Here is a 15,906-nt window from a genome sequence, read left to right on the forward strand (position 1 = left end):
GATGCAGCCATCTTTATTGAGGGAAGAGAGCCGAAGGGACTCCGGCAACCGCCATCTTTGTTAAGGGACTAGAACCTCGGAGGACACCGATACTTTCCTTTGCCCCGGCCGCCGGATGCTGACCGTCCTGGGCTTGTCGGGTCAAGGATGATGGCGGCGTCTCCGCCGAATCGGGGCGGTGCTGGATTTCCAGCTGAGGGGAGATGCGGGTACTTTGTGGAAAAGAAGAAGCGGTTCTGCAGGATGGTGGCGGCCGCGGGGAAGAGGTTCTGCGGCGAGCACGCCGGCGCCGCGGAGGTCCGCTACCGCCCGCCGTGCGCGGGGCGGAGGGAGGGAAGGAGGGAGGGGATGGAGGGGGCCCGCGGGTGGGGAGTGAATGAGCGGGCTCAGGCCGTCCGGGGGAGCCGGGAGTGAACGAATGATTGAATGAATGAATGAGGCCCGGTGGTCAGTGGAGAACCGGGAATGCATGACGAGTCTTCTGATGGTCCGTGCGCGCGGAAAGAAACATACAAATATATATTTACATATATTTAATATATATATAGAATTGTAATCTCTTAGGAAACCACTTATAATGGCTACTAGGCAGGAGTAGGGAAGGAAAGATTTTCATCCGTAACAATTGACCTTTAAAACCCTCTGATCATATGAAATAACATTATGGAAATGAAAGAAATAAAATTGAAAAGCAAGTGCAATTTTGTTCGCGAATGCAGTTACACATAGGGTCAGCCAATATATTTGTGTCTGTGCATATTACTTGAGAATATATGAGATAGGAAAATTAAAAACAGGAACTAGAGGATGCTGAGAGGAACGAGCGTGTCCAAATAGAATTAGAAAAAAATAAACCAAAGAGATGAATATCTGCTTTCATCCTTTCTAAAAGTCTGGTGTGAATTGCACTATGGGATTTCTTACTCACTTAGTTTATCCTTCTAGGAAAACTCCAGTTCAGGTTAGCCTCTTCACTTACCCATCCATCATGAGGAAAGACTACTTCCTATTTGGGTTGGAATGGCTTTTACCAAAGATGAGTACTGAAGCAGACATATTCTTGTTTTGCATATGGAAGTTGTGACTTCATTGTGGAAATTCCTTTACAGTCTACCCACAATTTCTTGCTTAGTTTTAAGGGGCCAGCAAATATCCATTGGTTGAAGAATGAGATTTGCCACAGAATCATACTGTATCTTACCAAGTCACTTGAAAAGTGATTGTAGATGGTGATTTTGTAGAATCTGAACAAAGTCTTATTAGTAAATTAGCATTCCTAGAGAAAAATGACATCTAGTTAGTACCCCAGAGAAAAGCCAGAAGTAGATGTGGCTCAAGTACTTCTTTAGAGCATCAGCCTTGAGCAGAAAAACCTAAGTAAGCATGTGAAGCCCTGAGTTCAAGCCCCAGTAGAGACAGACAGACAGACAGACAGACAGACACACACACACACACACACACACACACACACACACACCTTTTGCTCCATTCTGTGGTTAGCCTTTGGAAGTTACAAGAGAGTCATTTCCTCCTTTTGGAAGTTTAAGTTCTGTTTGTTTTGAGGGATGGGACCTCACTGTTTTGCCTGGACTCTTCTCCAACTAGTCTCCAACTAGTAGTCTCAAATAATCTGCCCACCTCATCCTCCCAGGTAGCTATAAGCATGTATTCCAATACATGCACCTAGCTGGAAGGTAAGTTTTTTTTATTTGGGGATTATTTTTGTGGTGGTGGTGGTGGTGTGTATGTGTGTGTCCTGGGACTTAAATTCGGGGTCTGGGTGCCATTCCTGAATTCTTTTTTGGTACAAGCACAGCGTTACTTCAGCATTTTTTGGTGGTTAATTTCAGATAAGGGTCTCATGGTCTTTCTTCCCTGGATGTCTTTAACCTATCTTCTCAGATCTTAGCCTTCTATATAGCTAGGATTATAGACTTTAGCTATTGGTGCCCAGATGGAAGTTAAGTTTTGTTTTGTTTTGCCAATCCTGAGGCTTGAACTCAGGGCCTTACACTATCCTTGGGAATTCTCAAGGCTATTGCTCTCCCACTTGCGCCACAGCACCACTTCTGGCTTTTTCTGTCTTATGTGGTACAAGGAATGGAACTCAAGGCCCTCGTGCATGCTAGGCAGGCACTCTGACACTCGGCCATGCTCCAGGCCCAAGGAAATGAAGTTTTAAAATTAACAACTAAGAATATGATGTAAAAATCAATGTTAATAAATTCTTATTAAAAAATAATATAAATTTTGGGGCCAGGAGTTTGGTCTAGTGGTAGAGTGCTTGCCTAGCATGCACGAAGACCCGGGTTCAATTTCTCGGTACCACATACATAGAAAAAAGCCGGAAATGGTGGTGAGACTCAAGTGGTAGAGCTTCTAGCCTTAAGAAAGTCCAAAGATAGTGCTCAGGCCCTGAGCTCAACCCCAGGACTGGCAAAAAAAAAAAAAAAAAATATATATATATATATATATATATATATATATCTTAAAAATTAACGAATAAGGAAGATTGGCTATACTATACTTAGTTGTTGTTGTTGTTGTTGTTGTTGTTGTTGTAGTCATCATCATTGTTAATATCTGTGAACCTGGGTGCTGTCCCCGAGGTCTTGTTTTGCTAAAGGCTAGCAGTCTACCACTTTGAGCCCCTGTACTACTTTTGGTTTTCTGGAGGTTTATCAGAGATGAGTCTCATGGGCTTTCTTGTTCAGGCAGTCTTTGAATTTTGATTTTCAGATCTCATTTTGAGTTACTAGGATTACAGGCATGAGGCACCAGCACCCAACTCAATATATTTTTTTAACGTTGAAAATATTTTAGCTTTTCCATAAAATTCAGCAAATAAAATACATAAGCTGCTAAAAGATACACAATAAAGCACAAAGGAATGCACTTATTAATAATTTTGGAATATGCACTGGGGAAAAGTTGATGTTGCTAACAGTATAACAAACCCTATTTCTTGATAAAAATGACAAATGACTGTCTCTTGTGGACAATCCATACTGTAATATTAACGATATTCACCAACTGCTGAAAGCAGCAATAATTTCTGTATAGTCCATAGCACTGTATATTATGGATTGATATTAATGTATCCGATGAAATAATGGAACTGTTGTTTCAATAGTCTCATTTAAAAATTTGTTATTCATACACACAAAAAAAATTCAGCATGCCTAATCTCATGGAAGTGCTGAGAGGCACATTAGGACAGAAATAAAGCCAAAAGAAATTAGTAAGGGTAAACACTTGGTTAATGGTTACCCTATAGCTAGCGCTGTGCTTAAGCTATGTTGTTGTTTTGAGTTTCTATAGTGTTCACTTAATTGTCACAAATCTTAGGAGGTGAAACATTGGTGAGAGCCCCCAAAAGCCGAGCTGTGAGACCCAGAAGGACTGGGAGAATGGATGGCCTCCTCCCAGAACTCTGACTATGCTGAGAGTTTCCCAGAATGGCCAGTCAGTCTTGGCTTAAGGGGAATTCAGATTTCTATCTTGGGTGTAGGCTGTTTTCCACACTAAACTTTCTGGGAACTGGGATAGACAAAAATCTGTTAACCTGTAAGTCATCTACTGCTTCCACCTACTTCTTAAGATTAAAAAAAAAAAAAAAAAGTTGTTGATCACTTGAGTAGGATTATACCACAGGGTTGGTGCTTGTGACTTCACTTTCTCTGTATGTACCTGTACCCTTCTCAAGAAATACCTTATAAAATGGACCCAAGACACCTGAAAGCTGGAGGAATTCAGGCCCCTGGTGCCCCAATCCTCAATTCCACAGCCTGGTGTCTGTTGTCTTGCCCCCACTCGCCTCAGGCTGTGACTCATCTTTCATATAAGGCAGTAAACTAGTAAGGGTCATTAGACTAGCTGTTGATGGAGCTGACAATCATAGCTAAGCAGTCTGGCTGACCTATGGTCTTAGTAATTATAGTACTTTGTTTCATACAGATTCATAAGCAAAGTGCAATTGCCAACACTATTAATTTTCCTTTATTTTCTCCCAGGGCATAGAGTTAAGTTAGTGTAACCTGAAGACAAATAACTGCTGAACTGAAAAGTTACAAAGCCAGTGGAAAATAAACTGTGCCAAGTTTTTTTAATGTTATATCTTATTGTTTTTAAGATGCTTTTTTCTGCACTTTAGGAATCTTGAGATAAAGATGCATCTTAAAACCAGTGTCATTTAAATAACCAGTATTTTCCACAAAGAATCCCTAACATGTATATAAATTAGCTTAATTCAGTTATTCCACGGTGTATGTATATTTCAGAACATGTTGTACATGACATCTAAATACACGTTTATCAGCTTTTTAAATTATTAATTTGGTATAAATGGTTAGCATTCCTTTTTTCCTTGGTGGCATATAAAATAGCATTGTTATATTAGATTCAAAATTTTATTTCTCTAAAACCTGCTTGAAGCTACTTTTCTAAAGCAGTTTTTATTCACATACAAAAACCAGCTACATTGTTGATTGCATTGTTGTTAAATCCTGTGAACCGATTTTACCAATTTTTCATTGTCCTTTTTAATTTTCCTTACCTTTTTAAACTATAGATATTAGATAGATAAATAAGACTTGATGTTTATTTAAGCAGATGGATTTTCTTTGTTTTATTAGGAAGAAAATGCTCGGAAAAGAATTCTGTGTCCTTTAGATCCCAAACAGTAAGTATAAAGATAAGGGATTTTCTATATTCGAAATAGTAAGGGTTGAAAATCTCATTTTAAATGTTCTCTTTAAATTTAGCACAGTATATGAAGATCAACTAACAAAGCATTTGAAAAAATGTAATGCGAGAGAGAAGCCAAAACCTGTAAGTGTTTGATAAGTAAAACTGAATAGTGAGCTATGTGGTATGTAATGTTTATTTATATAATATTTAGTATATTACAAATGTACATATTTAACAAGGTTCTTACCTTTAGGCTTGAATTTAATAAGTTCATTTAAGTGAATATAATGTGTGGGATTTGAAAGACAGTTAACAGTCATAATTCAGAATAGAATGTTATAGAAAATGAGTTTTATTGAGAGAGCATCATGGCCTTTCCCCATTCCACTTCATCACCAGTATCCACTGTTAAACATGTAATTAAAGCTAAAGTCACAATGGAATTCTATGCCATCTGTGAGCCAAAAGCCACTATATTACATTATATCCCCCAGGGAAAAGTAATCTTGAAAACTGAGTTTCACATTCACATGAGCCATATTTTACAGCTAAGAGCTATAAAGCCACATTATTTAGGGCAGAATAGAACATCCCCATCATTGCAGTAAGTTCTATTCCATAATGTTGGTCTAAATCTTTGCCTAGAATTTATCTCTTTACAAAAAGGCTTAAAAGATCTCATATTGGTTTAAATAGTAATATGTATAATGGGGGAGGAGGGTAAGAAAATAAATTAATGAATGAATGAAATGTCACAACATTTCTGCTTTCAATATTTTTCTTTCATTTTTTTCCCCCTTGGGTTGTGGGACTTGAACTCTGGGCCTGGGTGCTGGTCCCTGAGCTCTTCAGCTCAAGGCCTTACCCCTTGAGCCATAGAGCTGCTTCCAGTTTTCTGGTGACAAATTGGACATAAGAGTCTCATGGACTTTAGTGCCCAGGCTGGTTTTGAACCGTGATCCTCAGATCTTAGCCTCCTGAGTAGCTAGGATTACAGGCGTGAGCCACCACGCCAGGCTTCAGTATTTATTTTTTTAATTTGACTATCTTGTATAACCTTCATAACTTTTCCTTAAAACACAAAGACACATCCTACCTCTTCATATCATTTCATCTTCCTTCTAGACAAGGCGAACTATGTAGCTCAGTCTGGCCTCAAACTTGTGACCTGCTGGCCTTCCCCTCTTAAGTGCTGGGATTATAGGCATGTGCCACTACACTTAGCTGCTTTTGATTTTTAATCAATATTTTCATGTCATTGTAATTTTAATATTACCCTTTAGTATTTTTTTCATCATACTAGAAGCCTAACAAATGGTATACACTCTTGTCTTTGATTTAACACTATAAAGCATGGTCCTTAATCTTATGTTATAAGCAGGTAAAAAATGTTAATAACATTTGCTACTGAGGGCCAGGAGTGTAGCCTAGTGATTAAGTGCTCACCTAGCATGCATGAAGCCCTGCATTAGGTTCCTTGGCACCACATACATAGAAAAAGCCAGAAGTGGCACTGTGGCTCAAGTGGCAGTGCACCAGCCCTAGGCAAAAAAAAAAAACAGTGTCCAAGGGTACTGCCCAGGCCCTGAGGTCAAGTCCCAGGACTGGTAAAGAAAGAAGGAAGAAAGGAAGGGAGGGAGGGAGGGAGAGAGGGAGGAGAGAAATTGCTATTGAATTTTTTAGAGGTGGTAAATGCTTATTTAGATAACATGCCCAATGAAATCAAATGTAATCAAAGATTAGTATCTTCTGATTTCTACCAGTCTCTGTAACAGGCACTCAATAATGATTTAATGACTGAATGAATGGGAGGAAGGAGGAAGGAAGGCAGGTACATAGTATGAGATAGAAAGGAAGAATCTGTTTTTCAGATTAATTTTGTGTGTTCCATATTAACAACATGGTTTGGTTTGGTTTTTCAAGGATTTCTTTATTCAAGATATCAATGCAGGCGTAAAAGATGAGACAGAAATACCTGAACAATTAGTAAGTATATTAACTTAGTATTTAATTTCCAGTAGTGTTTGTATATTATTTCCACATTGTGAATAAGCCATATTCTCATTTTTGTCTGGAATAAATATGTTATTTGAATGTGGAATACATTTTCCTGTGGAATCAGTATTGTTAATGATAGCTAGTTCCTAGATCAGCTATAGAATGGCTCTGATCCCCTGTGAGTCCTCTAAGTGTACACTTCTTGACTGTGAGTGGCCAGAAGAACTAAAGTAGTATGACAGCCAGTGAGGGAAGATATAGTAGTGGCAGTCCAGTGGCAGCTCAGGAGAGGTTTTTAATCAGGAAAAAAAAGAGCCTAAATAGGCTGGGAGTTTGGCCTAGTGGTTAAAGTGCTTGCCTAGCATGCACAAAGACCCGGGTTCGATTCCTCGGTACCACATACCTAGAAAAAAGCCAGAAGTGGTGCTGAGGCTCAAGTGGTAGAGCTCTAGCCTTGAGAAAGTCCAAGGACAGTGCTCAGGCCCTGAGCTCAAGCCCAGGACTGGCAAAAAAAAAAAAAAAAGAAAAGCCTAAATAAACTGCTGTGAGATTTACCTGTTAACTTTCCATCATGTCTTTGTCATGGTGTCTTAAAACATTTGGGGAGGGGCCGGGAGTTTGGCCTAGTGGTTAAAGTGCTTGCCTAGCATGCATGAAGACCCGGGTTCGATTCCTCGGTACCACATATAGAAAAAAAGCCGGAAGTGGTGCTGAGGCTCAAGTGGTAGAGCTCTAGCCTTGAGAAAGTCCAAGAACAGTGCTCAGGCCCTGAGCTCAAGCCCAGGACTGGCAAAAAAAAAAAAAAAAAAAAAAAAAAACATTTGGGGACTACATTGTTTACTTTTATTTTTGCATATAGGTTCCCATTTCTTCCCTATCTGAAGAGCAGTTGGGAAACTTAATTAACAAATTGAGAAAAGCAAGTGAAGGTAAGCCTGTCTAAAGTCGCAAGTTAAGTTAAATTATTTTGGAACAGCTAAGTGGTATATGAGTAGTTACTATTTTGGTTTATAAAATGTTACTGCTGTTGTTAGAGACATATAGTTTGAGGTTGGGTTGCTTCAGCTGACACTTTATATTGCCACAGGTTTGAATTCCACACTTAATGATCACATCATGTCCCACCCAGCATTACATGATGCCATTAATGACCCTAGAAACGGGGATTCTGCAACCAAGCACTTGAAACAGCAGGTATATTTTAGGCCACAGTAACTGCCTTTGTAGTTTTTATTATATTCTATTCTCTCCATATAGTTATTAATGATACGTTTTTAGTCTTTCAGTGTATAAAGTTATTTACATTTCAAAAATAAGTATTTTAAAAATGTTTGGCATGGATGTGATTATTACTATTCACAGTTTTCAATATTTTAGAGCAAGAAAAAAATTAAAGCTAAGCATAATTTACCAGTGTGAACATACTGCTTTAGCCAGGCACAGTGGCTCACGCCTGTAATCCTAGCTACTCAGGAGGCTGAGATCTGAGTATCAAGGTTCAAAGCCAGCCTGGGCACTAAAGAATGTGAGACGCTTATCTCCAGCTAATCACTAAAAAAATGGGAAGTGGGGCTATGGCCCAGGGGTAGGGTCATAACCTTGAGCTGAAGAGCTCAGGGACAGTGCCCAAGCCCAGAGTTCAATCCCCATGACCCACAAAAAAAAAAAAAAAAAAAAAAAAATACTGCCTTATATAGAGATTGACTTGCTGTTTTCCCATTTGAGCTGTATCTGTTTGCTCTAGTTTATAAAATAATCTTGTGAAGTTTGCAGGCTTCTATTTTAGGTAACATTGAAAAATTAAAGTTACTTGGTCCAAGAAGATGCTTTGTTGAGTTTGGAGCAGGCAAGGGAAAATTATCTCATTGGGTTGATATTGCCTTAAAAGATGCTGAAAAAGTTCACTTCATCCTCGTAGAAAAAGTGACTACAAGATTCAAAGTAAGTGAAACCACTGTAGCACATTAGTAACCAAACTTTGATAACCTTTTTCCTTTTTTTTTTTCTTGTCACTACTGGGGCTTGAACTCAATGCCATGAGATTACTTTTCTCCTAGTTAGGAAGGAAAAAAGATAGAAGTGTGTCTTCTGAAAACTAATTTCTCTTATTTTTTGGTTGATTATATCCTTCTATTCATGACTTAAAGGTATATTTTTTAAATCTAAGTTTTGATAGTCTGTGATTTGAATGAATAATATTACAGTGGATTTATATGACAATGTTAAAGACAAGACTCTGCTCTAATACTTATATTTATAAGGATAGCTAGGCAAATAAATGATTATAGTGGTAAAGTGTTAAGATATAAACAATACAGATTTTAGTATGAATTCAGTGGAAGGTGTGAGAAGTTTTCTTACAGTGAAGAAATGGTGAATAAGAGCTAGAAAAGGTGCTGCTTGAGTTAAATCTTGAAAAGTAAACCAGTGATTGCTAGATAAGGATTTGAGAAGTATTCCAGGAAGCAAAAGCAGTTTAAGTAAATGTCTGGAAGGAAAACTTGGAAACTTGTCTGTGTGGTAGAAATATATATTGTGATATGTGAGGAGACTGGAGAGGAGAACCAATTTAGGGAAGGCTCTTACTCTAAGTGTTGAAGAAGTAATTTGATGTTATCCTGCTATGTGCTGGACATAGAAATAGAAACATTTGGTTCTTGACTTCAAGAAGTTTCCATCTACTGGGTCAGTTTTACAAGTATTTTTCTTGTGTGTAGTAAGTTTCTTATGATAATGGCAAGAGCCAGATACTCTGGACTATGAAGATGATTTATTGGGCCAGGAGTTTGGCCTACTGGTTAAAGTGCTTGCCTAGCATGCATGAAGACCCGGGTTCGATTCCTCGGTACCACATACATAGAAAAAAGCCAGAAGTGGTGCTGAGGCTCAAGTGGTAGAGCTCTAGCCTTGAGAAAGTCCAAGGACAGTGCTCAGACCCTGAGCTCAAGCCCAGGACTGGCAAAAAAAAAAAGATGATTTATTTATCCATGAGATATGGAAGAGTAGTAATTTGGGGAAATGCTTTAGTGATTAAGTAGTTCTCTTCTTGAAGAGAAACAAGATAGGTTTGGAGAAACAAGGAGTTCAGTTCTGGGTATGTTCATTTTAATGTTGAAGTTTATAATTGAATATATGCCTAAAAGGTTGGAATTTATCTTTGCAGTAGAGCACTAGCCTAACACTAGCACATAAAATAATAAAACTTCAAACAAGGGGTTGGATGTAGCTCAGTAATACTTTTCTAGCATGTATAAGGTCCTGGAGTTAATCCCCAAATTCCAAAAGGAAAATAGATAGGTATCTGAAGATCCTTAGATCTGGACCACAAGTGAAAATCTCTGTATGTTATTTGAATATTTGGTATACTTTAAAATAATTTCAATCTTTCAGAGAGTATAAGAAGCCATAATAGAAATTATGGATAACAAAAATAAAGGAAATAACAAATTATCTTAGGCAAATCCCTTAACAACTTGGTCTCTTTGAGAATAAATTGGAAACTTTTAGGGTTAAACAAAATTATATATGCTCAATAATTAATATGATTTTCAAGCCTTATAAAAATGTGTTTATTTTGTTATTTTGGGGTTTTTAATCAACAAATATACAACTTTAAGTATTTTGTTCATTCTGTTTTAAGTGGTAAATGATGGGAACATAATCTGAATTTTGAAAACAAATAGAAATCATTTCATTTTCATACCGCTGGAGGGTTTTTTACATAAAAAGTCATTATTATAATAATGTTCTACTTATGCAGGTAGATGGTAAACACAAGAAGAAAAATTCAGTGTTTGAAAGACTTCAGATTGACATTCAACACTTATGTTTGAGTAAGTTGCAGAACTTTCCATGGTTTTACCATAAAATACAGAAATTTCAAACTCAGTGTTTCCTAAAAACTCATTTATGTGGAGCAGTGTTTCAGGAAAAACACAAGTAAAGTTAGTCCATTGAAAATGTGGAATATGTAACAAATGAAAATTGAATTAGAGTTACAACTTTGATAATGGTTTTTGGTATCAGCTGGGAGTGAAGTATTATATTTGAAAGAGTTTAATAAAAGTTTTGATAAATATGTCCTTATATTGCTTTTTTGTTTTGTTTAAATTAATCATAAGATAAACACAAGCCTTTTGTCCCAAACCATTAAGTGACATTTTGTGTGTGTGTGTGTGTGTGTGTGTGTCTGTGTGTGAGAGAGAGAGAGAGAGAGAGAGAGATTGTGTATAAAAGCTATTTCCTAGAATTTTAAATTGTGCTGAAATAAATAAATCATAATTTCAGAGTTCATATACACCCATCAACCATTCTCTCCCTTGCTCTTTTCTACTTCTTCAAAAAGAAAATAATGCAAACATCCCAATAGAACATTCATTTATAAGCCACCCTATTTAAAATTATTTAACAATTTATTACTTTGTTGATGTGATTAACTGTAAACAGATTCTTGTACTATATATTGGATTTTACACAGAAAAAAAAATGTTTGAGTCTCTCAGAACTATGACTCAGGGATTTTTGTTTTGGTTTTTGTTTTTGTTTTGGCCAGTCCTGGGCTTGGGCTCAGGGCTTGAGCACTGTCCTTGGACTTTCTCAAGGCTAGCACTCTTACCACTTGAGCCTCAGCACCACTTCTGGCTTTTTGCTATGTATGTGGGGTACCAAGGAATCGAACCCGGGTCATCATGCATGCTAGGCAAGCACTCTACCACTAGGCCAAACTCCCGGCCCCCGACTCAAGGATTTTGATTTTCTCTCTGAAGATCACATTAATACTTATGAGGACAAGAGAGCAAACAATTTTTTCTTTTATCTCAGACAAGATTCCTGTGCTAAGAGAAGGAAAACTACCTGTGGTAGGAATTGGAAAACATCTCTGTGGTGTAGCAACAGGTAATGTAAACACACTAATAATTTCTAAATCATGAAGTTGTAGACTAAATAATCCCCAATCAGTAAAAGGTCTAAGTAGTTTAGTTTTTGTTTTGGGGCTTGAACTCAGGGCCTTGCTCTCTTACATGGCTTTCTCACTCAAGGCTTGTGTCCTTCCACTTGATCCATGTCTCCTGTTGCTAGTTTAGATTTTTTTTCCCTTTTTATTTATTTTTTTTTAAATCCTTCATTAATTTTCTGTTGGTCCTAAGGCATGGGCCTCTTGGCCTACGCACTGTCCCTAAGCTTTTGTATTCAAAGCTAGTGAACTACCACTTCCAGCTATTGGAGATAAGAATTGTATGGATTTTTCTGTCTGGACTGGCTTCAAACTGCAATCATCCTATCTCAGCCTCCCGAGTAGCTAGGATTACAGGTGTGAGCAATAGGCACCTAGTTCCAGAGAAAGCAATTTATTATTATTGACCATAGTGCTTGGCCTATGTTAGTGCTCTCTAAATGTTATCCATTATTACATTTTCCACACAGGGAAACATGGAGCTTCTGTAAGGTAATATTCAAACAGACTGGAAATGACTTTAAGTAATATATATTTGTGTTGTTTGTCATATTTTTAGACTTATTTCATATACCTTGTCTTATTTAACCTTCATTAAAAATAAACCAGTTCCATTATGGGTAGGGAGAGCTCATAATTTTTTTTTTCATATGTAATTTCTGTTTCTCAAAGGAATAGCATTTGGTAGTCCTCTCCCATGTTGAACACTTCTTCCCTTGAATTACTCAAATTCCTACTTCCCTTGTCTCTGCTGCAGTTGCTTACTCGAAGTTCTGCCTTCCCGTAGTGACACTTCCTTCCCATTTCTCTCCCTTCATGGTCTTCCCCTTCCATGTGTCCATTAAATAATAATGCTCAGACTCATCTGCTACACATCTAATGTGTTTTTACTTGTGCATATTTAACATTTTTATTTTTAAATTAAGATTATTTTATGGCCCTAAGATGTAAAAGTAGATATTAATGAATCTACTATTTCAAGACCAACCTGAGCAATGTAGTGAGGACCCCCCCCAAAAAAAAATCTAAAAAGAGAAAGAACTTCCAAGATTATAGAGATGTTTCTTTCTCCAAATAAATGTTCTGAGTATTATTTTGACTGAAATTCATATATTGAACTGAATTTGCTAATGAACTAATATCGACTTAATATCCAGTTTTTACATTTTAGGATAACAAAATTTAAAAATAAGCATTTTGGACATTGTTTGACAATCTAATCAGATTTTAACAATTTATATTATTGAATTTTCTGATCGATTTAGTTTTATAAAGTGTTAAAATATTATCATTTTATTATTATTTTTTTACCAGTCCTGGGCTTAAGCTCAGGGCCTGAGCACTGTCCTTGGACTTTCTCAAGGCTAGAGCTCTACCACTTGAGCCTCAGCACCACTTCCGGCTTTTTTCTATGTATGTGGTGCCGAGGAATCGAACCCAGGTCTTCATGCATGCTAGGCAAGCACTTTAACCACTAGGCCAAACTCCCAGCCCAATATTATCATTTTAACATGAAGTATATGTCCCTTAAGTTTGCACATACTAATCATTATTGCATCTTTGATTCTTTGCATATGAAAGGACCTCATTAAATATTTGCTGAGTGAATGCAAATACAGTAAGGCTACCCAAGGGGGCCTACTTCCTACATTCTGAACCCATTTTCTCAGCTTCTCATGTATACTATCTGCTGTGAAAGTCTAACATTTCAAGATCAGCATTTTGAATATCTCATCGATGTGCTAAGCAGAATTGTCTTTCTTCATTTCTTTGTGTTTGTTAAGCTCAAAACTCCCCCTGGAATGTAAGCTAGGAAAGGGGAAAAAAAAATGTTTTCTATATAATTGATGTCTTCAGGGTAGAAAAAAGGAGAGACAAGAAATTGGATAAGAGATTGAGATTGTGGAGCATAAGTTTCAGATGGTTTTATTGGAAAGTAGGGTCTTTGCAGAATAATGACAGAAAAGAGAAAATCTGAATAGAGTTGGTAATTTATGATTGAATACAAGTATGAAGTTAACAAATTTGATCAAAGTTGGTAATTTATGATGGAATTAGTACAAAGACGAAGCTAAGTAGCTTTTTGTTGTTCTTGTGTTTTTAAAAAAAACATACAGTTTAAGAAATGTAAAAAAAAGTAATTTGAAAGCTGATGTAATTTGGTGGGGCACATGATTTGTGTTTGCAGATCTTGCATTACGATGTTTGGTTGAAACCTATGCTGCCTGTTATGAGGAAAGGAATGAAGAACCTTTAGCCAAACGTATAAAGAATGACAAAACAGAAAATGAAATTAACACTTTGGCCAAGGAAGAAAATGAAAATAATGTCCCAGAGAAGTGGACCCCTGTGGCTGGCATTGTTATTGCACTCTGTTGTCACCACAGGTGTGATTGGAGACATTATGTGGGCAAAGAATATTTCAGGACCCTAGGCCTTGGAGCAGTAGAATTCCACTATTTCCAGCGAATGAGTAGTTGGGCAACTTGTGGGATGCGGACAGCACCTTTGGTAGATGAAGATATTACTATAAAGAGCAAAGATCATCAAAATGATGAGAGCGAAGAACATGATGACGGAGAATACAGAATCACAGATGACAGCACTGATAATTTGCCTGGGTAAGTTACTATACTTATAATACACATCACTAAAGAAATACTTTATTATTGCAGTACAATAATCCCCCTTAATCCTCTACTGAAACAGTATCTCCAGTGGATACCTAAAACTTGTGCTAGTACCAAATCCAGTCCTACCACCACAGTCAGTCTAATCATGGAAATGACCATTAGGTGACTAATGAGTAGACAATGTACAGGGTGAATACACAGACCAAAGCCATGATCATACCTCACATGGGAAGGAGTGCAACCACACAGGATTCTACTGGGCTTCTAAAAGTGGCACTTATTTAGAATTTATGAATTGTTGGGTGGGGAGTTTGGCCTAGTGGTAAGAGTGCTTGTCTAGCATGTATGAAGACGTGGGTTCAATTCCTCAGTACCACATACATAGCAAAAAGCCAGAAGTGGTGCTATACCTCAAGTGGTAGAGTTCTAGCCTTGAAAAAGCCCAAGGACAGTGCTCAGGCCCTGAATTCTGTCCCCATGACTGGGAAAAAAAAAAAAATCATGAATTGTTAGCCAGGTCTGGTTACAGGCCCCGCGCCTGTAACCTAGCTTACTCAGGAGGCTGAGATCTGATAGTCAGCCCATGCAAGAAAGTCCATGAGACTATTCTTGCCGGTATCCTACTTAGAAAGAGCTGAAAATGGCTCTGTGGCTCAAGTGGGGTAGAGCTCTAGCCTTGATCAAAATGAAGCTCAGAGACAGCACTCAGGCCCTGAGCTCATGTCCCAGGATAAGCACAACAGAAAAAAAAAAAAAAAAAATATGGGCCAGGAGCGTAGCCTAGTGTCAGACTACTTGCCTAGCATGCATGAAGCCCTGGGTTCAATTCCTTAGTAACACATACTCAGAAAAACCAGAAGTGGTGTTAGACCACTAGCCTTGAGCAAAAAGTGTCTAACAATAGTTCCCAAACCCTAAGTTCAAGCCCCAGAACTGGCAAACAAAAAAATGAATTGTTTATTTTGGAAATTTTTCATTTCCACTTAATATTTTTACAGTAATTAAGCCTCGGATCAAAGAAAAATTAAATGAGGTACTACTTCCCTTATCAAAGACTATTAACATTTATTCAAGAATATTGTTTTTTGCAACATGTCAAATGAACATACATCTGTTGTGATTATTAACTAAATGCTTGAGGGCTGGGTGGGTATACCTTAAAAAATGCATGTATATCTCAGAAGCATGAGACATAGCACCTTATATAATGGGGGTTACTTAGCAGCTTCTCAATGAATAAAAGTAACAGTTTTCATAAGCTTTTGCACAATTTCATTGTTTTGTGTATTTTAATTCAATTTAGGATTCTCACAGTTGAAGAAAAGAAGAAAATAGGGCATCTTTGTAAGCTGCTGATTGACCAAGGCCGAGTCCAGTATTTACAGCAAAAGGGATTCAGTCCTGCGTTACAGAACTATATAGACCCTTTGGTGTCTCTGGAAAATGTATTGTTAACAGCCCTACCCATTCATTCTTCACCACAAACAACTGGTTAATGGAAAAGAGACTTGGACATCTCCAATCTTCCACAAAGGAAAAATTTAATATTTTTATACTTACAAAAATGTAAATAGCAGACAATAGGAACTTTAAAATACTGTGGCCTCGTTAAAATTTGGCAATAGTATTGTT

General features: G+C 37.5%; 1 protein-coding gene across 1 annotated transcript; it reads left to right on the top strand.

The window, feature by feature from the left end:
• Positions 1–24: 24 nt before the first annotated feature.
• On the top strand, positions 25–15,770 carry Trmt13 (tRNA methyltransferase 13). The gene is made up of 11 exons (XM_090334262.1): positions 25–297; positions 4,635–4,681; positions 4,764–4,830; positions 6,613–6,675; positions 7,547–7,616; positions 7,775–7,881; positions 8,461–8,628; positions 10,448–10,520; positions 11,509–11,583; positions 13,830–14,262; positions 15,578–15,770. Exons 1-11 carry the CDS (start codon positions 148–150, stop codon positions 15,768–15,770), a joined length of 1,446 nt encoding a protein of 481 aa, XP_090190388.1. The 5' UTR covers positions 25–147.
• The last annotated feature ends 136 nt before the right edge of the window (positions 15,771–15,906 follow it).

Source organism: Megascapheus bottae, chromosome 6 (assembly GCF_031878675.1).
Source record: "Megascapheus bottae isolate mThoBot1 chromosome 6, mThoBot2.hap1, whole genome shotgun sequence".
Taxonomy (NCBI): Eukaryota; Metazoa; Chordata; class Mammalia; order Rodentia; family Geomyidae; genus Megascapheus; species Megascapheus bottae.